At 35.5% G+C, this 26,411-nt stretch overlaps 1 protein-coding gene across 3 annotated transcripts in view; it reads left to right on the top strand.

Annotated features, from left to right (window-relative positions):
- Positions 1–26,411, top strand: part of UBE3C (ubiquitin protein ligase E3C) — a 176,909-nt gene that overhangs the window by 140,881 nt on the left and 9,617 nt on the right. For 2 of the 3 annotated variants that reach the window (XM_072652094.1, XM_072652093.1), the window contains exons 20-23: positions 3,001–3,189; positions 3,292–3,358; positions 5,633–5,763; positions 23,706–25,406. In XM_072652094.1, the coding sequence (XP_072508195.1) occupies positions 3,001–3,189; positions 3,292–3,358; positions 5,633–5,763; positions 23,706–23,876 (558 nt within the window). In that variant the 3' untranslated portion in view covers positions 23,877–25,406. Of the gene's footprint in view, positions 1–3,000; positions 3,190–3,291; positions 3,359–5,632; positions 5,764–23,705; positions 25,407–26,411 lie in introns of those variants that run through there. The other variant, XM_072652095.1, reaches the window with a different exon arrangement.

Here is a 26,411-nt window from a genome sequence, read left to right as displayed (position 1 = left end):
GAAGTGGGGAAACATAACAAGGACCAGTGAGTGGCTGGTGTACATCTCAGAAATTGAGAGAAATCATTTCTAATAGGGTACCACAAATAGCTGATAGCTAGTAGGGTTGATTATATAAGAGTATAATTTTGTAAGATCTTTTCATAGGAGCACAAAGGTCAAAAGAAGGGGGTAGGGAAAATGGCTTACTATAGAGGGAGACCTCACTGTTGTACATCATCTCTAATATTCTGTCATCAGACATATAGACTGCTTCAAAGGTTAGTCAAATGATATTTTGTTTTCTTCCAAATGGAAGGCAATAAATGGAAGCAATAAAATACTTTATTTTGTTAAACACAACATAACATGACAGAGCAAATATAATCATTCTTTGGAAAAGCTTATTTTTGCTACACATCTCTTGCATATTTTATGTATTATAGTTTCACCCTGATGACAATCTCATGTTTAGAGAACACATATACTTGTTCAAATGACAAGATTCTCCATATATGGAAACCAGTTGTAAATCTGTGATCCCATACAGTTTGCCTTCTTGAGAATGCTTATTTAAGACAGCTCATGTTATAAAACTATGTGCACTATTGCCTTGCACCATCTAGTGGTATTAGTTAAATATAGAGTAAAATCTTCACATCAACCAATTCAATAATGAATTCTCCAAAGCCATTGCTAATGGGAATACTTCATACTCTTCCATCTGAAATAGATTGCAGTAACTTAGCTGTTAGATAAGCAGTAGTTCCACGTAAATATTGGAATCCATTAAAAAGGAAAAATAGGATGTTACATTTCTAATTCCTTATATAGACAAATGAATTTTAAAAGTAAGGATGATAATGTAATGTGGTAATTTTATTAAGGAAAATGCCAACCTTTTCAGGTTAGATAACATTCTAATTAGAACTCTCATTTTTTTTGGTAATTATAAAACTTTGACTAAAAAAATACTTTCAGTTGTCCTGTTTACTATTGTAAAAAATAAACACTTCAGTTTTACAGTTTTTAATATAGTAGTATAAATATTATGATTTATTGCATTTCAGTCATTATAAAGAATAAAGTATTAACATTTTAAAAATTTCTTAAATATGTATATTGTTTCAAGTCAACATTGAAGGGTTTTAAGAGTTCTTTCTTGTTAGACCTATCAGTCCACTAGTCTTATACCTTCTAAATTAATAAAGTATATCTTGTTGCCTGTCTTCCATCCTTAAAAGGGGGAAAGAGGAGCTAAATCCTTTAAAGGAGTTTATTAACCTTTTTTCAGGCAGTGTGTTAATTATTGGAACTACAGAGACAAAATTTAAAAGTCCCTATATTATAGGAGTTTTCTGTGCATCGAGGAAGATATAAATATGTATATGTTACAGGGATTGAACTTAAGAATTAATTACTATAGGGATTGCTGTAATGGAAAACATTCCCTTTTTCTATCAGTAGAAGTTATCAGCTTCTCTACAATTTCCAGTCTTAGGGAATTGCCTTCAGCACTAAGAGTATAAATAACTTGCCAAGGGTCATATAGGGGAAGGATCTGAACCCAGGTACAACAAGCCCAAAGGCTCTCTACTAGGACATACTTTTTTTTATATATATATGTATGTATGTATATAAGTATATGCAAAATAAATGCAAAGTGACTGAGGGATCTTACTTTGTTGTGAGGATCTCAAAAGGCTTTTTTAGTGATGAGTCCTGTGGTAAGGAATTTAATGAAATGGAGGTAGAGGGCATTTCTTAGTTCATGAGTGGCAAGATGAGAGATGGAGAATTTTATATAAGAAACAACAAGGTCAATTTGGATAGATCATAGAGTGGAAGAAGTAAATGGTGTAAATAATTTACCACATTTTGCTTGGGTATTAAAAGATATACTAATTGGTGCATTGTAAGTAACATAAATAATTTCACGAGTTAGCAGATGAAATGTCAGCTGAGAAAGGAGGGAATAAACATAATGAGTACAATTTTAAAATTAGAATCAATTGAGAACATATTCAATGCATCTGAAGTCTGATGGTCCAAATTGAATGCATTATAGTCTTATCGTTGTAAAGATGAGAACAGTCCCAATGTCCTATGTCTTCACAAAATTTCTTTACTAAAATGTGAAAGCAGTCAGAAGAAACAAGAAATTTTTGAAGTATGCATTCCAGAGACTTCCTCATGAAATACTGGAGAGTTATCTAGAGGATCCACAGAATTCAACTATTATGGGTAACTGGTGATCAAACTAACATCTTTGTAAGCTATATTCAAATAATTAGGAAATAAAGTTCACTTTAAAGACTTTCAAATGTAGCCAACATATTGGATGTTCTCGTCTAATTATCATTCTGTCACAAACGAAAGTTCATTTTGGGTGAAAGAGGATTTCCCTGGAAGTTAGTTACTTTACAGTGACCTTAATTAGCCATTGTATGTAAAGTGCAAATGTGTATAAAATAAGACAGCCTGCTATTCTTTCCCTTATAGGAGAAAATGAACCAAAGTCATATATTAATGGGCCTAGGTGAAACAGGATCTGAAGTCATGGAGAGAATCCTCTTATGATTAACATCATGATCTGTTGAAATAACTTTTTGTTTCACCAGGTTCATTTTCATTTTCTTCACAAGTTGAATTTCTAGATTTCTGTCATAATTTGTGACTTATTTCATACCTTTTGATTTATTTTTACTTTGTGAAATAGCCATCTTTTCATTAGTGAATCAATAATGGGTATGAATCTAAAAAAATGCATTTCTTTTTCAAAGATAGAACACAATGCTAATTCCTATAGAATCCCAACAGATGTGTTGCTTAAATATATCCATGCCTGTTGAACATTATTCTTTGTTTACAAGTTTGAACATTTACAGATTTTAGGGTGCCATTTCATGCAATGCATTTCCTTGAAGTATTTCCATCTCAATTTCATTGCAAATTTCCAAACATACTTTGAATATTATTAATCTGTACATGTTTCCATTTTTTTTTTTTTTATGTTTATAGGTAGTTGAACTGAAGCCAGGTGGAAAGGATATTCCTGTCACCAGTGCTAACCGAATTGCATATATCCATCTGGTAGCAGACTATAGATTAAACAAACAAATCCGACAGCATTGTCTAGCCTTCAGACAAGGACTGGCCAATGTTGTGAATCTTGAGTGGCTCAGAATGTTTGACCAGCAAGAAATCCAGGTACTTTACTTGTTAACTCTTAAGAAAAGAAATTGCTTCACTGTGATAGAAGAAGTTTCTTATTTCTACCCTAAACTTAAATTTTTGAACTTGACATTTCAGGTGTTAATTTCTGGTGCCCAAGTGCCCATCAGTTTAGAGGACCTCAAATCCTTTACAAACTATTCAGGTATGTTATTACTACTCTGTTGTAAACAGCCTTTATTTATAGTTTAGTTCTTCCAGAAGAACTCCCCTGTATTTCTTAAGTTTTTTCAGGTCCAGTATAACTTTTCTGTGAAATTTAGTGAAGGAAAAAAATTCAAGACAATAAGCAAGTTCAGAGAATAGTTATTATTATGCACAATTAGAAAATAGACTTCTAATTAGTCAAGACTTTCCAGCTAACTATAAATTGCCATATGTGTAATAACATCCATGAATTACCAGTTTTTCAGGTCATCAGAATAGAGTGAAATATAAAATATTAGGAGTTATACTGAAACAATTTAATTTTTCCTTTTTGAATTAGAAGGGACTTTGGGATATTTTAATTCCCTTGGGGGTGATGATCATTATGAACCATCCATTATCATTGTACCATATATTTACATAAATGAGCTCATAGAGAATTCTTGTACATGTATCTTTTCTTTGCAACTAGATTTTAAATTTCATGACAGTAAAAGCTGTCCTTTTTAAAGTTTAATTTTATTGTTTCTTCCAATTAACAAACATTTATTTTCTCTCACCCTTACCCAATTGAACAAAAAAAATCAAAGAAAAAGAAAATCCTCATAACAAAAGGGGTTAGTCAAGCAAAATGGAAAGCTTCATTGGACATTTCCAGAAATGTATGTAATATATGTCTTCTTCAGCATGGTTGAGTGCATCACCTTGTCGTGATCTGGATACCATGTGAAATGTTTCACATTTCATCCCTTGTATAAGAACTGTATCATATACATTATCTTTCCACAGCATACATCCTAACAGTCCTCTCCACAAAATGGTTTGTGCATACTTAGATGCTTAATAAGTATTTTTTTAGCTGATAGAATGCCAGGTACTAGCTATTGTGGTATTTGAGGTAGGAAATGAAATGAATGACCTGGAACAGTGTTAAGCATCAGAAAGAAAATTGAATTTGGGAATTAGGAAACCTAGATTTTAGTCTTGACTCTGCCACTAAATAGCTGTGTCATCTTAAATAAATTTTACCTACAGCACATCTTGTTTTAGTTTCCTCATTAAAAAAAAAAAAGTGGTTAAATTGGATTATTACTTTATTATTATTTCCAATTCTAAAATTCTTTGGTCCTCTGAAAGTATTTCTTTGCCATATATAAATACTTACATTTTCATTTTGCCCTTTAAAGTTCTTTACAACAGTAACACTTTCTCATGCAGTTCCATGAGTCAGATCTCAGTGCCTTCTGTAAAGGCAAATAGTGTCAGGTTGCAGAGTAGTAGTCTACACTGTCAACTCATAATTTTAAAAAATGCAATCAATCTTACCTTTCCTAATACCAAGAAATTGTCTTCATATATCTTTATCTATATTGAGAGCTTATACCTTTTCGAGATCCTAGCATTTCCAGTAAATAGGTTTAAAATATTATCATTTTCACCTAGGTGCCAATTAAGACACTTTATTGATGTTATTCCTGAGCACATTAACAATAAAGGAAAGATATAAAGCAATTATTTTAGTTTTAATAAGCACTTATCTTGATTAAGAATCATAAAGAACCTCATGCTTTATTCTGAAATAGGATCTAATCAATTCCTGGGGTAGGTTGTTAGTCCTGTTTTTAGCATCTTCAGCAGCAGTCAGAAGTCTCCTGATGGAATTAATTTAGACTCAGGAGCCATTGATTTGAGAAATTATTTTGAATTAGGAGTGGTAAAGTATTTTGTAAATGACTAGGCATGTGCACTTTGTGAAAAATGAAAAAAGCCTTTCCATTCCAGTCATATCCAGTATTTGGTTTTTACATGTAACTGTCCCCCTTAGTCATTATTTATTCAGGGCTTTCGCAAATGAGGTGCAAGAGATATAATCTGGTTATGTGTATAGTTCTTTTAGGTAAATTTCTTAAAACCTCTGTTACCAACATCCACTTCTTCATTGGAAATATCTTTTCATTTTCCAACTTTACAGATTAGGGTGGTTGGATCACAGTTACATCCTACAGTGTCCTCTTGTCACTCTTGTTCCTTCTTCATTTTGTCCCCTTTCCCTTTGTGTTAGATTTTTACTTTGTACCTCAATGGCCAAGAAGAGGGGTGTTCCTTCAAAATCTGCTTGTATTCATCTGACACATGGTAGAGAGTGGGTCCCAAGCATGGCTGTAAATAAATTAGTCACCCTGAAGTCTTTAGTGCTTAAAAAATAATTATTTAAAAACCCTCTTACAATACATTATAATTTTAATAAAACAGTCTTCATTTTTTTTCACAGGAGGCTATTCTGCAGATCATCCTGTAATTAAAATCTTTTGGAAAGTTGTAGAAAGTTTCACTGATGAAGAAAAACGTAAATTGCTCAAATTTGTAACAAGTTGCTCTCGACCGCCTCTTTTGGGGTTTAAGGTATGGCTTTTGGTAAACTTGACTTAAGTATTCATTGTCATTGAAAAAAGGTAAAGGAATATATATAGTATGGATTTAGTTGACAAAGAATTCTGGCCTTTTTAATATTGGAGAGAAAATATTTTTAAATTCCCTTTGTATGGGTTGGGAGGTCATTCTTTCCTTTGGTTTCTGAAAGTTTGAATTCTCAAAAATGGCCATTTTATATAATTGCAGATTTTTTAAAAAGTTATATTCAATGGATTAGTTTCAGTGTCAGATACACATAGATACATACATACATCCTTACATACATACAAACTGTATTATTTGTTAATGTTTATAGATTATGGTGCACAGGAGAATTTGAGACAATACTATATAGACCACTGCTTATATTTAAATAGGTGTCCCTGAAATTCAGAGAGACTTCTGTATGATGGAGGTAGTAGTTACAGTCAAAAATGCAGAGAGTAAGAGGATAACCTTTCTGTTTGGAGTATTATTATTTGTTGTTGTGGTTGTCATTGTTGAGTTGTTTTTTTTCTTCTCATTTGGCAGTTGTATTTTACAATACCTCTGAGTAAATTCTTCCATTTTAAGTTATGTATTAGACACAATAATGTGCTGAAATGATTTGTTTATTTTTTGTAAATGTGTATTGTTTACTTAAATCTTTATTGCATCCTAAACTATATAAGTAGAAGATTAAATATTGATGTACTGTTTTAGCCCATTATAAAGGGTATTATTTCTAGTATTGTTTATTATATTAGAGTACATAGGCCTCTTTATTTTACCATCCCTGAAAAGTCACTTCTTGTAGATTTGCCTGTCTTTTATCTTTATTTTATTTTTTTAAATTTTATTTTATTATTATTTAAAGTTTTACAATCACTGCCATAAAATTAAAATTTTATCCCCCCACACCTACCCCCCACTACCCCCCTCCCTCCCCACGACTGCATACAGTTCTGTATAGGTTCTACATATACTTTCCTATTGAGTACATTTGCACTATAGTCATGCTATGTAGTTGAACTAAAATAAATGGAAGAAATCATATAACAAATCAAAACATGATACACAAGAACACACACACACACAAACATGATACATTCTGCGAATGATTTCCATATTTCTTTCTCTGAGTGTCCTGTGGAAGGTGTTTTGCCTTAGAAAACCACCATTGGGATTTTTTTTTTAATAAGTTCTTACATTATTACTAAATTCCAAGTCTACCAGAAAAAACTCTCACACACTGTGGTCGTTGCTGTGCACAAAGTTCTCCTGGTTCTTCTCCTTTCGCTCAGTATCAGATCATGTAAGTCTTTCCAGGCCTCTCTGAATTCTTCTTGTTCATCATTTCTATTGGCACAATAGTATTCCATTACATTCATATACCATAATTTATTCAGCCATTCCTCAATTGATGGGCATCCCTTTGATTTCTAGTTTTTGGCCACTACAAAGAGTGCTGCTATAAATATTTGTGTACATGTGGGAACCTTTCCCATCTTTACGATCTCTTGGGGATATGTCTTTTATCTTTAAAATAGTCTAATAAATATTGGTTAGCTTTATATTTATTTTATGCATATACACACATATACATGTATATGTGTGTATAAGCATATTAAAATAAAGGGCAGAGCCAAGATGGCAGAGTAAAACCAGGAACTTGCTTGAGCTCTCCCCCAAACTCCTCCAGATACCTGTATAAAATGACTAAACAAATTGTGGAGCGGCAGAACCCACAGAATGACAGAGTGAAGCAATTCTCCAGCCCAACACAGAGTCAATGGGAAGTGTCTATTGCTCTGGGCTGATAGCAGAGCACGATCCAGCATGGGCTTTGCTGACACAGATAGCCTGAACAAGCCTCTGGGAACTGTCACTGGCAGCCGTGGTAGTTTCCAGATTTCTGGACCCCAGAATGCCAAGAACAACTTAGAAGGCCAGTGGAAAAAGTCTGTTGGATTCATGTGAGAGTGTAGCGTGGGCTGACCCCAAGCCTAGGGCAGCAGAATCTACAGTGGTCAGCAGCAGTAGTGGTGGCAGCTGTTTTTGGAACTGTAGGCCCACAGATTGTGGGGGGAGATGGGGCAGCTATTATAAAGGGTATTGTAGGGATCTCTTTGCTACTACTCAGGCTAGATTCTCTTGTTTTACCCATGCTTGGATCTGGGTCACAGTCCTGGGTAGAAGTACTGAGGCAAGGAGGACTGTTGGTGTGATGGAGCTTGTGGCAGTGGTGAGAGGGAATCCTCCTTACAATTCCAAGGCAGAAAAGAGTGCTTGAGATCATTGCACAGACCAGGAGAGGGGTAAACACTTCTCCTTTGATCATACAACCTTGAAAGAGCTGACATTTTGCAGGTCCCTAGAAGTATTCCTGAAAACAGCTGCACAAGACCCCTGAAGCTTAGGACAGTACACCCACATCCCCCTAACCCCACTGGAACCAGAGAACCACCTTGACAAAGAGCTCAAAATTCAAGTAATTGGCTAGGGAAATAAGCAAAATCAAGAAAAAAAAAATCAGACCATAGAATCTTACTTTGGGGACAAGGAAGATCAAAATATACCACCAGAAGGAGAAAGCAAAGTCAAAGCTCCTATGTCCAAAGCATCCAAGAAAAATATGAATTGGTCTCAGGCCATGGAAGAGCTCAAAATGGATTTTGGAAATCAAATAAGAGAGGTAGAGGAAAAATTGGGAAGAGAAATGAGACGGATACAAAAAAAAAATCATGAAAAACAAGTCATCAGCTTGCTAAAAGAGACCCAAAAAAATGCTGAAGAAAAGAACACCTTAAAAAAAATAGACTAACTCAAATGGAAAGGGAGATCCAAAAGCTCACTGAAGAAAATAATTCGTTAAAAATTAGAATGGAGCAGATGGAAGTTAATGATTTTATGAAAAATAAAGAAATTATAAAATAAAACTAAAAGAATTTTTAAAAATAGAAGAACAATGTGAAGTACCTCACTGGAAAAACAGTTGACCTGCAAAATGAATCCAGGAGAGATAATTTTAAAATTATTGAACTACATGAAAGCCATTATCAAAAAGAGTCTAGACATCATGTTTCAAGAAATTAATAGGGAAAACTTCCCAGATATTCTAGATCCAGAGGGTAAAATAGAAATGGAAAGAATCCACCAGTCATCTCCTGAAAAAGATCCCAAAAGGAAACCTCCTAGGAATATTGTAGACAAATTCCCAGAGTTCCCAGGTCAAGGAGAAAATATTGCAAACAGCCAGAAAGAAACAATTCAAGTATTGTGGAAATACAATCAAGATAACACAGGAGTTAGCAACTTCTACCTTAGGGGTTTGTAGGGCTTGAAATATGATATTCCAGAGGTCAAAGGAGCTAGAATCATCTACCCAGCAAAACTGAGTATAATACTTCAGGGGAAAAACATGGATCTTCGATGAAATAAGAGAACTTTAAAGCATTCTTGATGAAAAGACCAGAGCTAAACAGGAAATTTGACTTTCAAATACAAGAATGAAGAGAAACATGAAAAGACACAGGAAAAAGAAACAGGAAGGAGAAATTGTAAGGGACTTAGTAAAATTGAACTGTTTACATTTCTACATGGAAAGGTAATATTTGTAACCCTTAAGAGTTTTCTCAGAATTAGAGTAGTTGGAGGGAATACATACGTACATACCTACATACGTACATACCTACATATATACATACATACCTATATACATACATACATACATACATACATACCTAGACAGAGGGCACAGAGTGATTTGAATTTGAAAGTATGATACCTAAAAAAATAAAATTAAGGGGCAAAAGAGGAATATATTGGGAGAAGAAATAGAATGAGGTAAATTATCTCACATAAAAGAGGCAAGAAAAAGCTTTTACAGTGGAGGGTAAAGGGGGGGAAGTGAGAAGGAATGAGTGGACCTTACTGTTATCGAATTTGGCTTAAAGAGGGAATAACATGCACAACTCAATTTGGTATGAAAATCTGTCAATCCACAGTAAAGTAGTGGGGAAGGGGATGGGAGGGTGATGGAAGGGGGGGCAAATGGGAGGAGTGGGGAATCAGAAGTAAATACTTTTGAGGAGGGGTAGGATCAAAAGAGATAATGGAATAAATGGGGGCAGGATAGACTAGAGGGAAAATTTAGTCTTTCACAACATGACTTACGGAAGTGTTTTGCATGTATAATCTATATTGAATTGCTTGCCTTCTCCTTGGGGGTGGGTAGAGAGGGAGGAAGGGAGTTTGGAACTCAAAATTTTAAAAACAAATGTTAAAAATGGTTTTTACTTGCAACTGGGAAATAAGACATACAGCAAGAAGGTATAGAAATCTATCTTGCGCTACAAAAAATAGAGGGGAAGGAGATCAGAGAAGTGGGTGGATGTGATAGAAGGGAGGGCAGATTGGGGAAAAGGGTAATCAGAATGCATGTTGTCTTTTGAGTGAGGGAGGGGAGGGATGGGGAAAAAATTTGGAATTCACAATCTTGTGGAAGTGAATGTTGAAAACTAAAAATAAATTAATAAAAAAGGAAGGTAAGATTTTAACACTTTAATAGAGAATACAACCTAATGGTCTATTGTAGGTTAAGTAATGTCAGTTACTAGATGTGCTCATGTAGAACGTATAGATAGACATTCACTTTCAAATACCTTTGTTTAAGGAGTTCTATTGAGTTCTTATCTTGCAGTGTGGCCGAATGAAATTCTTAACTTTTCTTACTCTTTTACACAGTCTGACAGTTTTAGGTTGTGAAACTAACCGAAAGATGATTAGTAATTTGTCTTTCTCTGCATAAATATAAGCCTTTAAACCATTTGCATTTCAGTGAAAGATTTGTAGTATATTGTTACCATAACTAAGTGAAAGATTACTAGCATCAGACTTCAAAGTAGTTGGATCATCAACTAGTTGGGATATAGACGTGATTTTCTTTTTCTTGTTAGATTAATAATCCAAACCAAATAAGGATGTTTACCATTTCAAATGTTGTATGTATTCAAATAAAAGATAGAATGCAGCAGAGATATATATTCAGATATACAGACAAGCATTTTCACTTTTTTTTTTTTTTGCTTTGAGTTTATTACAATGGCTTTGGGATTACGAGAATTCTCTTAAACTAAGTATACGGCTCAGAATCTGGGCTAGTGTCTTTGACCTTACATTCCTCGTGTACAAAATGAGTGAATTCACCTATCAATTAATCAGTAAACATTAATTTACCATCTACTTTATTCGGGGTACCATGCTAAGCACTGGGAGTACCAGAAGAGGCTGATAACAGTCCTTTCATTCAAGGGGCTTACAGTCTAATGGAAGAGACAACAAGCAAACAAATAATTTATAAACAAACTGTGTATAGGATAAATAGGAAATAATTAAGACAGGAAAAGCACTGGAATTAAAAGGGGTTCGGGAAAGTTTCTTGTAGAAGATGGGATTTTAGTTGGGACTTAAAGGAAACCAGGGAGGTGAGTAGTCAGAGCAGAGGAGGAAGAACATTCCTGGGGAGGGGGCATAGCCAGGGAGAATCAGCACTTTGACTAGCTTGTCCATAGGTAGGTATTTAAATCATGAAAATTAAGATGAAGTTTTAATTTCCCAGGTCAAATATATTCCCTGGCCCATGATGCCCTCAAAACAGCTTTTTTTTAAAATTTATTAGGATTCAGGCCATTCTCTTCCAGCTCCTCTAGGATTGAGTTGATTGTAAGAAATGATCCTGCAGGGTGCTGGATGCATTGTTGTCCCGTAGCCTCCTCTTCTAGCTCACAGCTCAAGCTTATTGAGCCTGTAGAGTCTCAACATCATAGCCTCCTCATTGAGGAGAAGACAGTGGGAGAGCTGGCAACAGTCCAGAAAGTGTGATTTCCATCATTGAGACTCCCTTTTTCCCAGCTACCATTACATTTGGTTAAAGCCAAATGTAGATGTCTGTTTAGTCTTTACCATGTCACAAGTAGTTTTTTGATTTGTCCCAACATCACAAACTGAGGTTATGAACAAGCAGGGCCTATACAGAGTAACAAACTCAATCATTGATGTCTTCAAATTTTGGGACTGACGCTGCTCTACCTTGTTGCAGGGCACCCAGGTCTGACCATTATTCCTCTGAGTGACAAACGATGGAGAAATTATGCTCTCTTTTTGACAGGAGAATCATTTCTTTGAGTTATTAAGAAAACACTATAATCTGGAATAATAATCTAGTTTGTAAAATGACTTCTAGTAGGTTAAATATGAAAATTGATTAATAGCCTTAAATATCTAAAGTTTGTAATGATCTTAAATTAGATACTAAAGCTTATTTTTAAAATGGCTTTCTTAAAGTTTAAAATTTTTTTTTTAACCCAGTACACTTAGCATAAGAACTACCTTTGTTCGAATTAGTTCGGGTTTGTTTAAGAAAAGAGCCTGTTTTTCAGTTATGAGGCTATAAATAGAACCGACAAGGAGGCATCATTTGAAAGTTATGAGAACCTGTATTGCCAAATTATTGGAGAAGAATAACATTTGCTAAAGCTAATTAAATTTTAATAAGTTTAATAAATGTGATTGTTACAGACCAAAAAAGAGTGCTGTAGAAAATTCTTAAGTTACCATCGGGTCACATAATAAATCGATGGTGATTCTCACTTTGAACCATTGCAAATTCCTGTTCTACTGTATTTAATTATGCAAGAAATGGTGCCCTTGACATAGCATTTCAATGTAGAACTTCATTTTTAGCACTTTTAAGACTCAAGGTAGAAATTTCAATTAGCATTGTGAAAGGAACAGTAAAAATGCAGCATTTAGCTGTGAAATGTATTTTAAGCTTTCCCCTTAACACAGTATCTTAGCTAGTGCTGACTGACCTCCTGTCTTCAAGGTCTTTTTATTTTCACACTAAAGACTATGTGACATTTTTTTTTTAATCCTTTTTAAGTTCAAAAATCAAATTCTCTCCTTTCAGTGTTGCAGTTTTGAGAACGTTACTGTTCCTCTGTTGGTGAACAAAAAGCTTTAATAATATTCCTTCCCTACCCTCTTTTGACTCCTCTTTTGTCTTTATTTTCGTGTGGAATATGCATATGTGATGTTCCCCTCTGGGTTCCTTCAAGGCTGAGACCCCATGTTATCAAAATTATGGTTATATAATACACAGAACATATCTAGTAGTAACTTCTGTATACAGTAGGCACTTAATCAGTGTTAATTGACATGAACTATTCTCTTTTAGTTCTAATTGACATTTACCATACTATTTCTGGGGTTGATTGTAAAAATAAATGAAACACTTTTTTCCAGCGTGGGAAAGTACTAACTAAGCTGGAAAAGATGTGTTAAAATATTCCTTTAAGAATATAATTCTAAAGGGGATAAGAGAAGGGGGTGGATGTGATAGAAGGGAGGGCAGATTGGGAGAAGGGTAATTAGAATTGTCTTAGGATGGGGGAAGGGGAGAGATGAGGAGAGAATTTGGAGCTCAAAATCTTGTGGAAGTGAATGTTGAAAACTAAATTAATAAAAGTTTAAAAAACATATCAAAATGTAGAACTAGAGCTGGTGGGCATTTCCAGTGTCTGGTCCAATCCAAAGACCTTACCCAAGGTCATACTGATAGTATACATCAGAAGCAAAACTTGAACTTAGGTTATCTGACTCCAGAGGCAGAGACATTCCATTATAATATGCTATGTGTCTTATGTTACAATTTAAGTTGTTTTATAATATAATTTACTTATTTAGCCCTTCTTAATTCTAGTGCCTTTCCTCTGTTATTTCCCATTTATCCTATATTTAGCTTGATACACACAACACACACACACGTTTGCATATAATCTCTCCCATTGAATTGTGAGCTCCCTAAAGGCAAGAATTGTCTTCTGCCTCTTTTGTGTCCTCAGTACTTAGCGTAGTGCCTGGCATATGATAAATACTTAACAAATGTGTATTAACGTATAATTATTAAGCACTATCTATGTGTAGAGCACTGTGCTGGTGCTAGGTTACATAAAATAGTTCATAAAAGACATAGGCCCTGCCTTTAAGGGCCTTAGTCTAAAAGAAGGATAGGAAGCAAACATGGATGGCACATGGCATTACATGGCAAAAAAAAAAATGTGAGAGCTGTAAAACAATGTTTTGTGAAGTCCCAGGAGAAAGGTCATTACCAACTGATGGTGCTCAGACATTCTTCGTAGTCATTTCTGAGTTAGCCTTTAAAATATTGGTGGGAATTCAGCATGTGAAGAAAGGGAGAGATGCCATTCCCAGTACAAGGAACCACATAAACAGAGCCAGGGAGTCTGGCTAGCCCATCATACATTTTAGAATACAGAAAGTAGGTCAGTTTGCCTAAAAGATAGAGTGTATAGAAGGTAGTGATGTGAGAAGACTGGAAAGGGTAGACTCATAGGATCATAATTTTAAAGCTGAAAAGCACCTTAGAGACCGTCCTTCGATCCCACCCTTTCATTTTTAATAGTAATTTTTTTCCAGTTGCATGTGGAGATAATTTTTGACATTGCTTTTTTGGGGGGCAGGGTGGAATTTGGAGTTCTGGGTTTTCTTGCTCTGTCCTTTTTGTCTCCCCTCCCTAGAATGGAAGGCAATGTGAAGTAGATTGTATATGTGCAGTTATGTAAAACCTATTTCATGGTGAAAAAGAAAAAGCAGTTTATTTTTTAAAAAATAGTTTACAAAAGGAAAAACTAAAGCAAAAGTAGTTGCTTTGTTAAAAAAAAAAAAAGGAATATAGTCCTAGCCTTGTCTCTCCTCCATCATATTTGGAAAGTGGTTTTTATTTTACCAGTTGTATCAAGACTAACCAATAGATAAAGATCTTAAATTTGTTTTAAGATATAACAGCTACGTTTGTTATAATGCTAGAGAAGAGAAACAGTATAATCAAAACAGATTAGGAGTTAGGAGACCTGAATTCTAATCTTTATTCTGCCACTAATTAGCTCTGTGGCTTTGGAGGAATCACGAACCCCCTGACTGTGTTTTGGCTCAGCTTTCGCTCCAAGGTAGCAACAAATTGTTCATACTCAAAGAGCTCTAATTTGTTGACATTTATTCTTCTGGTAGTCATTTTGCTTTGGGGGCAGCACTTTTGATGAATGCAATATTTAGCTTGGAAAGGATAAGTCTATGATCAGTCCAGCACTCTGCATCACACATTGCCTTTGTCACTCTCACATCTTGTCTGTCTCTTTTCCTTACAATCACATAATCCATGAAATTTTATTGCGTTTAGGTAACGAGAAGACAGTGTTGGTGATGAGAAGGTCATGTGATGCACAAGTCTTCAGCAGTAAATGATCATTGCTGTTGCTCTTTCCAACTCCATTCCTCCCTAGGACTCCCTGCCAAGTCTGGTAGTCTGAGCCGACTCTAGTATTAAAGTCTTCTTTTGGCATATTGATGATAAGGGTCTCTAGGTCTTCATAAAATTTTTCTTTGACTTCATCAGGGTTTGTTATGGTGGGAGCATAGGCAGTGATGATGGTGGCATGGCATTTTCCTGTGAGTGGCAGTCGCATTGTCATGAGCCTGTCATTCACTCCTTTTGGCAGGCATACCAGCTTGCTAATTAGATTGGTTTTCATTGCAAAACCCACGCCAGCTTCACAGAGCTCCCCTTCACTGCTCCCAATCCAGAAAAAGATGTATCCAGCTCCAACTTCAGTAAGCTGGGCTTCATTTGCCAGCCTTGTTTCACTCAGGGCTGCTATTTGGATGCAATACCTATTGAGTTCTCTTGCACCAAGAGCAGTTCTTTCAGGTCTACTGGATTTTGTGTTGTCTGTTAGTGTGCACATGTTCCATGTGCCAATGGTGAGTGCAATCATCTTTGCAGATGTATTCCTATATTTTATACATTTTTTTGTGTTTCAACCACATAGTGGGATTCCCCGCCTGCCATGGTAATCAGGCCAGGATTTAGATAAGCAAACAATGTTTAGGGCACCTTTTCTAGCCCCCTTCCTCACACCAGGGGGTGAGCAATGCGATTCTTTTTTTTTTTTTTTATTTTGTAATGTTTAACAATCACTGCCATACAATTGCGATTTTATCCCTCCCCACCTACTCCCCACTCCCCCCCTCCCTCCCCACGACTGCATACAATTCTGTATAGATTCTACATATACTTTCCTATTGAGTATATTTTCACTGTAGTCATGCTATGTAGTCAGATTAAGATAAATGAAAGAAATCGTATAACAAATCAGAACATGATACACAAACACATACACATACACAAACATGATCTGCTACAATATGTGAGTGACTTCCATATTTCTCTCTCTGAGTGTGGCAGGCATTTTGCCTTGAGATCCTCCATTGGGATTTTTTTTTTTTTTTTTTTGGTAAGAAGTTCTTGTGTTATTACAAAAATCTAAGTCTACCAGAAAAAACTCTCACACACTGTGGTTGTTGCTGTGAATAGAGTTCTCCTGGTTCTGCTCCTTTCACTCAGCATCAGGTCATATAAGTCCTTCCAGGCCTCTCTGAAGTCTTCTTGTTCATCATTTCTTATGGCACAATAGTACTCCATTACATTCATATACCATAATTTATTCAGCCATTCCCCAATTGATGGACATCCCCTTGACTTCCAGTTTTTGGCAACTACATAGAGTGCTGCTATAAATATTTTTGTACATGTGGGACCCTTTCCCATTTTTATGATCTCTTGGGGATATAGTCCTAGTAGCGATATTGCTGGGTCAAAGGGTATGCACATTTTTGTAGCCCTTTGGGCATAGTTCCAAATTGCTCTCCAGAATGGTTGGATGCGCTCGCAGCTCCACCAACAATGAATTAGTGTTCCAACTTTCCCACATCCTCTCCAGCATTTATCATGTTCTTGTTCTGTCATGTTTGCCAATCTTATAGGTGTGATGTGGTACCTCAGAGTTGTTTTGATTTGCATCTCTCTAACCAATAGTGATTTAGAGCATTTTTTCATATGATTATAGATAGCTTTAATTTCTTCCTCTGAAAATTGCCTGTTCATATCCTTTGACCATTTATCAATTGGGGAATAACTTGTATGATTATACATTTGGATCAGTTCTCTATATATTCTAGAAATGAGGCCTTTATCCCCGAGCTTAGCTGTAAAAATTCTTTCCCAATTTACTACATCCCTCCGGATTTTGGTTGCATTGGGTTTGGTTGTGCAAAAACTTCTCAGTTTAATGTAATCAAAGTTATCCATTTTGCATTTCATAATGCATTCTATCTCTCCTTTAGTAAAGAATTCTTCCCTTCTCCATAGATCTGATAAATACACTATTCCTTGCTTCTCCAGTTTATTCATGGTATCGATCTTTATACCTAAATCATGTACCCATTTGGACTTTATTCTCGTGTACGGTGTCAGGTATGGGTCTATGCCTAATTTCCGCCACACTGTTATCCAGTTTTCCCAGCAATTTTTGTCAAACAATGAGTTCTTATCCCAGAAGCTGGGGTCCTTGGGTTTATCAAACAGAAGGTGAGCAATGCGATTCTTAAAAAGCTGCTTAGACACGCAGAGGGCTGCTGAGTCCCACTGCTGTTTCCAGTGAGAAACAACCCTATGGCCTGGGCCACCTGTGTGCAGGGTTGTGACTATAGCTCCCAGTGTATCCACACCTGCTGCTTCATCACTTGCCTGTCGCCACAGGACTTTGAAGCATAATAGTGAAATGGTATAATAAGTTCACTTACCTTGGTAGTGTACTTTCCAGGGGTGTACACGTTGACAATGAGGTTGATACATGCATTGCCAGAGCTAGCTCAGTGTTGGGGAGAGAAGAGATATTAGACTGACTACTAAACTGAATGTCTACAGAGCCATTGTGCTGACCTCATTGTTATATGCTTGTGAAACATGGACAGTCTACTAGCACCATGCCAAGAAACTGAATTGCTTCCATTTGAACTGTCTTAGGAAGATTCTAAGAATCACCTGGCAGGATAAGGTACCAGACACTGAAGTCCTTGCTCGAACTGAACTGCCAAGTATTCAAACTATGCTTCAGAGAGCGCAACTCTGATGGGCTGGCCATGTTATTCCAATACACAATGTATACATGCAAAAAGACTATTTTATGGAGAACTCAGATGGGGCAGGCAATCACAGATCGCCAGAGGAAGCGATACAAGGAAACTCTCAAGGTCTCTCTCAAGAACTTTGGATTTGACTGTGCAGCATGGGAGACACTGGCACAGGACCGTTCAGCATGATGTACCCACATCAGAAACGGTGCTGTGCTCTATGAGCAAGGCAGAATTGAGGCAGCACATAGTAAACATAGCATGCGCGAATTTGGGATATCCACCCCACATATTCACATGGACTATCTGTGCCCAGTCTGTGGTAGAGCATTCCAAGCTTGTATTGGTCTGATCAGCCACAGTCAGTCACACTGAAACTTCACTTTATCATGGTGATGTCATTTTGGTCCTCTTCAAGAATGAAGGACAACAACCAACCAACGTCCCTGATCCTCATTTTCCTCATAACACAGATTGGGGGATTGGACTAGATGATCTTCTAGTTCTTTCAATAAAATTTATATTTTTTTAATTCAGCACATTGAAATCCATGTAAGATACAACCCTTAGCAAGATAAGACTATTTGAAGATTAAAAAGAATTGAGTTTTACTGGTTACTAAGGAACAATAAATAAATCACATTCTTCATTTCGTGTGTGTATGTGTGTGTGTACCTCTGTTGATTTTGATATATTAATAAATGTATTTCCAGGAATGCTGGCCTGGTTCAATATTAGGAAAACTATCATCATAATTTACTATATCAATTATAAAAACAAAACAAAAATGAAAATCATGATTATATCAATAGATGCAGAAAAAGCAGTTGGCAAAAATATATCACCCATTCCTTTTTGAGATACTAAAAATACAGGAATCAACAGAGCCTTTCTTAAAATAAAGAGTATCTATCTAAAGCCAAGAGCAAGCATTATCTGAAACATGTATAAGCTTGGGGCTTTCCCAGTAAGGTCAAGGATAAAATAACACTGCTCATTATCACAGGTATTATTCAGTATTGCACAAGAAATGCTAGCTATAGCAATGAGACAAGAAAAAACAACTGAAGGAATATAAATATGCAGAGTGGAGACAAAATTATTACTCTGCAGATAATATGATGGTATACTTAGAGGACCCTAGAGAATCAAATGAAAAACTTAATTGAAACAACATAAGCAAAATTACAGGATATAAAAATAAGCCCACAATATAGTCCAGCAGAAGGAGAGAGAGAAATTCCATTTAAACTGTTGACAATATAAAATACTTGGGCGTTTGCCTATTAGGACAAACTCAGGGATTATATGAACAAAATTGCAAAATACTTTTCACACAAATAAAGACAGACCTAAAGATTTGGAGAAGTATTAATTGCTCATGGGTGGGTCAAGGTAGTATAATAAAAGTGACAATTCTCCCTCAGTTCATTTATTTATTCAGTGCCTTACCAATCAAATTACTGAAGAATTATTTTGTAGAGCCAGAAAAAAATACTTAGAAAAATTCATCTGGAAGAACAAAAGGTCAAGAATATCAAGGAAATCAACAGGAAAAAAAATGTGAGGGCAGCCTAGTGGTTCCAGATTTCAAACTATTTACAAAGTGGTAATCATCAAAACAATCTGGTACTGGCTGTTAAATAAACTGGTGGATCAGAGGATTAAGTTAGACATATAATAAACAATAGTGAGTGACTATAGTACCCCAGGGCTTAATAAATCCAAAGATCTAAGCTTGTGGGGTACTAACCCAACATTTGACAAAAATTTCTGGGAAAATTGGAAAGCAGTTTGGTCAAAACTTGTCACAGACCAGAATCTTGCACTGTATACCAAGATAAGGTCAAAATGAATAAATGATTTAGACAAACGATATAAGCAAATTGGGCGAGCATGGAAAAATCTCAGTTTTCTGGATAAGGGAAGAGTTTATGACCAAACGGGTGATAGAAAGGATCACAGGAAATAAAATAGATTATTTTGATTATGTAAAATTAAAATGTGTTTGCACAAACAAAACTAATCCAGCCAAATTTAGGAAGAAAACAAACAAATTTCTCTGCTAAAGGCTCCATTTCTCACCTATGTAAGGAACTAAGCCACATTTATGAAAATAAGAGCTGTTCCCCAGTTGATGAATAGCTAAAAGACACGAAAAGGCAGTTTTCAGAGGAAGAAATCAAAACTATCAGTAGTCACATGAAAAAGTACTCAGAATCACTGCTGATTAGATAAAGGCAAATTAAAACAACTCTGAGATCCTACCCGACATGTATCAGATTGGCTAACATGACAGAAAAGGGAAATGGCAAATATTAGAGGGGATGTGGAAAAATAAGGATACTAATGTACTTTTGATACATTTGGAAGAAGATTGGAACTATGCCCAAAGAGCTATAAGATTTTGCATACCCTTTGACCCAGCAATACCACTACTAGGTCGGTATCCCAGAGAAATCAAAGAAAAGGACAAAGGACTTATTTGTACAGGACTATTTATAGCAGCTCTTTTTGTGGTGAAAAAGAGTCAGAAGTTGAGGAGATACCCATCAGTTGGGGAATGGCTGAACAAGTTGTGGTATGTGATTGTGAGAGAGTGCTGTAAGAAGTGATGAGCAGTATCATTTCAGAAAAACCTGGGAAGATTTACATGAGCACATGCAAAATGAAGTAAGCAGAACCAGAAGAACATTCTATACCATAACAGCAATACTCTAAGAATGAGCAACTGTGAAAGACTTAGCTTCTCTGATCAGGACAGTTCTAAACGACCCATGATGAAGCATACTTAATTTTACTTTATTTTTCTTGTTTTGTTTTTTATCTGGGTTTTCTTTTGCAGTATGGCTAGTATAGAAATACATTTTGCATGACTTCAAGGAAGGGGCAAGGAACAGGAGGGCAGAAGAGAATTTGAAAATCAAAATATTAAAAATGATTGCTAAAAATAATTACATGTAATTGAGTAACATTTAATAAAATAAAAATATACTTTTAAAAGTGTGCACACACACGTATATATACAAGTTGTACATACATGGTCATTGTTTTATTTGGAGCCAGGCCGCTATCACACTTGTCACTTTCATTTGTAGTAAGGATATATTTAAGAGTTCCTAACACCATAATGCTGATAAATAGAATTTCTATTACAAAAACCAAATTGTGCAATGAAAGATAAGCAAGAAATTAAATTCATTTCTTGAGATAGGGAAAATAGAAGTAAGAAAAACAGATCCATGGAACCTAGAGTAGTTTATTGACCCATTAATTCAGTATCCTTAAATCAGAGGGCATGGTGTAGAGAGTATTTCCATCAACTTCTTGCAACAATTTCTGCTAAGTGTTGATTTGTTCAATTCTTTCTATTGTTTGGTTATATGTGAACAAAGTCCAGCCCTACCATAGGGCTTCAGTTTATAAACTATAATAGAGATAAAGAAAAAACCATCATCACTGTTTTCTTTCACATAAATGCTTCCAGCAAGAGAAAAAGTTCTGAAGAAAGAAATAAGAATGAATTATACCTAGCTTTACATTTCCCCACAGCAGGGAATAGCAGGGCCAGCCTTACATAGAAATGGTATATGTAGCTGCCTACATTACGTTCCTTGTGGGATGCTGAAAGAGGTGTCTGCCCCAGCTTAAAATATTTCTCCTACCAATTTGCCATGGTGCTCGAAATTCTAGATTCATTGTCTCAGATTAAAGCATCATGTCTTCAGGAGTTATCTAGTAAAATGCAGGTGTTGTTATCACCACTAATACCTAGTATTAGTTGACATGATAACTGTATTTGGGAAATAAGGCATAGGACTTTGATGGAATAGTTAGTATGGATTCACGGTAAGCAGAATGAATGAGTAATAGAACTGTAAGATCACCTTAGCTAACCAGCCTTGCTTCTAGCCCTTGCTTTGCTGCTGTCTTGGTTTGTGAACATGGTCAAGTCATTTAATCTATTTCAGTGTCTCAGTTTCTTCATCAGGCAAAAAAAGATGGTCTCTGAAACTCCAATGGATTATTACTCTGTAGGAACAGGTTGCTGTAAAAGGTTTTAAACAGGAATTGATCGACATGTTCCAGTTGAATGCTTTTGAGCAGATGATTCTCTTTTTGTTGTTATTGGTATTGCAAGTTAGATTTGAAGTTTTAAAGTTGACCTTAATTCTGAAAACATATAATAATTTTGGAAGAGACTTTCTCTTGATAGTAATTTTTTGGTAATGATAGATCATCACCACTGTCTTACTGTCTTAAAATATCTTTGACCACTTATTGTGGTGAAAACAAGATGCATTTATTTGTTTCATCCAGCCTTTTCCCAAAACAGTAGATGCAATATTTTTCACCTTTTGTTTGAAGGGTTTCAGGAAAAAAATAGGCTGTACCTTCAAGAAAAATGTCTGGAAACATTCCATACTGTGCCTTTGGTTTTTGTAAAGATTAACTATATCTTCATCTAGGTTCCAGCAGGGCCAAGGAAGTAGACAGAAAAAAAGTTAAATTGTTGACTGGCATTAGAAAATGCAATATGACTTATTTTAAGGGACCTTTGAGATTCTTTTACTTTTCACTTCAGTGTCAGATCCCTTTCATTACTGATGTCAAACCCAGGCTCATTTTAAGTATATGTTGTTATGAAAGTATGCTAAGGTACTGCAGTAATAAACTTAGTATTTATAGTAACAAGGAAAGTTTTACTTTGTTTTTATTGCATTATTAATACTTAGAAGTTACTTTCCAAATTTTTAAGCAAATACCACCTTCTTTCTGTGTCCTTCCCTATTCTTCAGAGCTCCCACTAAGACTGACATTTAGAAAATATGAAAATTCCAAGTAGAGAAAGCCAATTCTCTGTCCATTAAACCATTTTGCCTATCTATGTAAACAAAATGAGCATTAAAAGGCAACAAAAGAAAGATTATTTGCAACTGAAAACCATTGATACTATATTATTTGAATTAACTTTCAATAGTCAGTTACAAAAAAAATGAAAGTTGGCTTGTTATCTATTAAAATCACTCTTGTGTTTTAGTAGTTTTGGAAAATATGGGAAGCTTTGGGTTTCCATACATTTGACTGCTATATAAAAAACCAGTATATCAGTTTAAAAAACAATCTGAACAGTAATTCACTATTACAGTTATTTAAATAATTATAAATCCAGAATTTTTTTAGTTTGCAAAAAAAGAGATTGGAAGGGAAGTGGAAGCAAGCAAGATGTTTTTATTGCTTTGTTAAAGTTGAATATGCACTTTTATTTAATGTCATAAAGCTTGTGAAATATAGCATTATGTATTTCATTTTTGTTTATTAGAACTTTTTTTCTGGTTGGCCACTAGCTAAGCTTAGAATTTTCATTTTCCCCAACAAAGGAAGAGTAGCATTTGTGGATAAAACTCAGCTGAGTCTCTGCATAAAGTTTTCTGTAGGAGTGGTTTCCAAATCCTTTTGTCCTTACTATGTCCTTGTATACAGGGCCAATGACATGATGTTCCTTATAAATAATTTAATAAAGATGCCAAGAGATAGATGCTGATATTGAGACTTCACATTTTTCTAGAACTTGAAGGTTTATAAATCACTTTGCTTCCAATAACCCTGTGAGGTAAGTAGTAACATGCTCATTTTATAGTTGAGGAGGCAAAAGACATTGCAAGTTTAAGTGATTTGCTCATCATGGTCAGTGGTGAAGCAGATCAAACTCAGGTCTGTTGTGTGCAACACTCTTTTCAGTATAATGTGTTGCGTCTTAAGCTGGTTCTTAGTACGCCAAGGGAAAGAAAATATTCTCTGATGGGCAAATAGTTCATACAAGTTTTCTTTGTTGACTTTTAATGACAGCGATTTCAAAGTGAAGTCAAAAACAACCTTTCCCACTTAATGTATTCTTTCAGGAGCTGTATCCTGCATTTTGCATTCACAATGGGGGCTCTGACCTAGACCGACTTCCCACTGCCAGTACTTGCATGAACCTCCTGAAGCTGCCTGAGTTTTACGATGAGAACCTTCTCCGAAGTAAGCTCCTGTACGCCATCGAATGTGCTGCTGGATTTGAGCTGAGCTGAGTTGTGCGGAGGCTAAATGCAGTGTTCTGCAGACAAACTCAGCAGCGCCCCCCACCAATCAACTGAGGGATCTCAGGCTAGGTTTCTGCAGCTCTTCTTTCTTACCAGATGTCCTCCTAGGTTTATTTTTTAAAACACCCATGATTTTATTAAGTAACTCATTTATTTACATGGACACCGCTTTCCAGTGACTCCAAATAACCAATGTGTGCAGTGTGGCTGGTTTAGTGTTTGTGCCAAGAAGAGCACATTTTAAGAACAGTGGCAAACTCAGTATATACAGTGAATTAACCAAAGATGAAGCTTTCACTCTGTGCTGTTCAAATAAAGATAACTTTATGAGCTAGCAATAAAGTTATAAGTTGCAGCACGTTGTTTAATGGGATATAACTGGGCAGATGTCATTTTGAAGATATATGCGGACATCCTGGGCCTGGAAGATTACAAATGCTTACCATTAAGCTCCCCTTATTGCTTCTCATGTGGTTGAATTGTTTACAGTCCTTAGTTGTTGCAACTAAAACTTAAATGCATCTCTTTTCTGCTGCCTTCTCCTGAAATGGTGAGCTTGAAAAATAGGTAACATTGGTAATATTTTATTTGTGCTTTTGAAACCATTTTCCAGAAATGGGATTAGCATGCTTACTTTAAGTACTCCATTGGACTGCATCATGATGAGTTGGACATTATATAAATAGATGTGAAGTATACATGCTTCTTTGTTGTGTTTCTCCCCCTTCTCCTACCCCTCATGCCTGTACAGTTTTCTTCGGGTATGTACCCTGTTCCCATGACATACACACTACCTGCAATAGTAATGACTTGGAAAGAAAATACATTGTAACATCTATTAAAAATCGTTTGAACTGAAGTAACAGGCTTTATCTTTTGTATCTGTAGCCTGCTGTGATCATATTCTTTCTTTGACTTCACTCCCTTCGATTGTCATTTCTGGGCTGTAGAAACCAACTTACTAGTTGTTACTTTTGTGGCTTAGTGGCTTCTGCTTTCAGCTGCTGAGTTGAGTGCTGCTGTTTAGACAAGAAGGTGGGAGGGAACATGTTGCTGAATATGATTTGATTGCCAGGGAAGCATCTTCCTTTGTTATAGGAAAGAAGCTGTTCTCTAATAATGAGGCACTTTATGGGTTCAAGATTTGTGTTCATACCTAATTTAGCTGATTAAAAACAGTAAACAACTCAGAGCATCCATTGTGAAAACAAAGTGCATTTTCTCTAAGGTTGGATAGGGAAGGGATGGGTGGGTAATCACCAAAATTTATAATCAGTTTCTTGGTCATCTTGTAGGCTGAAAGTATTTTACTGTCACTGGAGTCTCTGTTGGATGTCATATCTAATTGACAGTAACCAGCAATATACTTATAAATGTGGAAAAACTAAATGATGCTTGTAAGATCTTTACTGGTATCAATATAAATTGTATAATTTCTTAATTTGGGTAATAAATGAAGTGTTCAAATGCTATTTGTAGTCTTGATATACAGAAATAAAATAATTGTTTTTCTTTTTATTTTGCTTTAGACTGCTTTATTTATGTTGAATGTTGCATACTTCACAAATTCTTTACCTGTAAGTTGATTTTGTGTACATTTTATCAGTATTGTGAAAATTAAATATTTAGGATGGAAGAGAGATCAGTGGTTGCTATTATTACCTTTCTTTTGTTCAAATATGAACCTGTTTATCTCCTTATTCAAGTATTTTAAAGTTATTTTGGGATTAAGTTGATTTCCTTTTTTTTCCCTTGAACTAGTATAAGTTTTGATGCAAATTAAATATTTATATTAAATGCTCATACTTCCAAAGTTGTGTCAGTCATGCTTCAAGCTAATGTGGTTGATTGCATGTAAGTACACTAATCCAGATTCTTTTATAAGCCCCTCTCTTTCACCATCAGTTAATACAGTCTTCATACAGTGGCACCAAGTGGACACAATTTAAGTGTCATCCTTCATATCACATATGGATAAAATTCTATTCCCAAAAACCTAATCCCATGATAGAAAACTTGATATAGCATGCCTTGCTTATAAAGCAAATTTACTAATTCAGTAATATCAGTGTTATTAAAGGCTTCTGTTCTTTTAGCTTTTTAGTGTATCTGTTTCCTTAGAATATGAAACCATAACCTAGTAAAATCTGGGTGGCACCATATTATTCCCAGATCTATATTGAGTTTTGTGTAGTCATGGAAAAGTGATTTGGAACAAACCTGACAGTCCATTATCTTTCTGTAGAATAGGATTTCTGTTACAGGGAAAGTGGTCCCTCCATTGACAGGGTTTCTACTACTTCTTTCAGGAAACAACTTGCCTTTATTAGTAATAAATAAGACTCTTTGTAGATAAATCCTTATAATCATAGATGAGTATCAGTACTCTTTTTGGTGTATTCCTATTTATCTGTATTTTACTGATAACTGTGTGCCTGAAGCCAAAGGCATTGTTAGAGAAGTAGTTGTCTTAGATTTGTCTGTTCAGGACTTCCCCTTGGTCCTGTAATGTGTTGCCCCTTG

This window comes from Notamacropus eugenii, chromosome 3 (assembly GCF_028372415.1).
Source record: "Notamacropus eugenii isolate mMacEug1 chromosome 3, mMacEug1.pri_v2, whole genome shotgun sequence".
In the NCBI taxonomy this organism is placed as follows: Eukaryota; Metazoa; Chordata; class Mammalia; order Diprotodontia; family Macropodidae; genus Notamacropus; species Notamacropus eugenii.
This window is presented reverse-complemented; position numbering and strand designations above follow the sequence as displayed.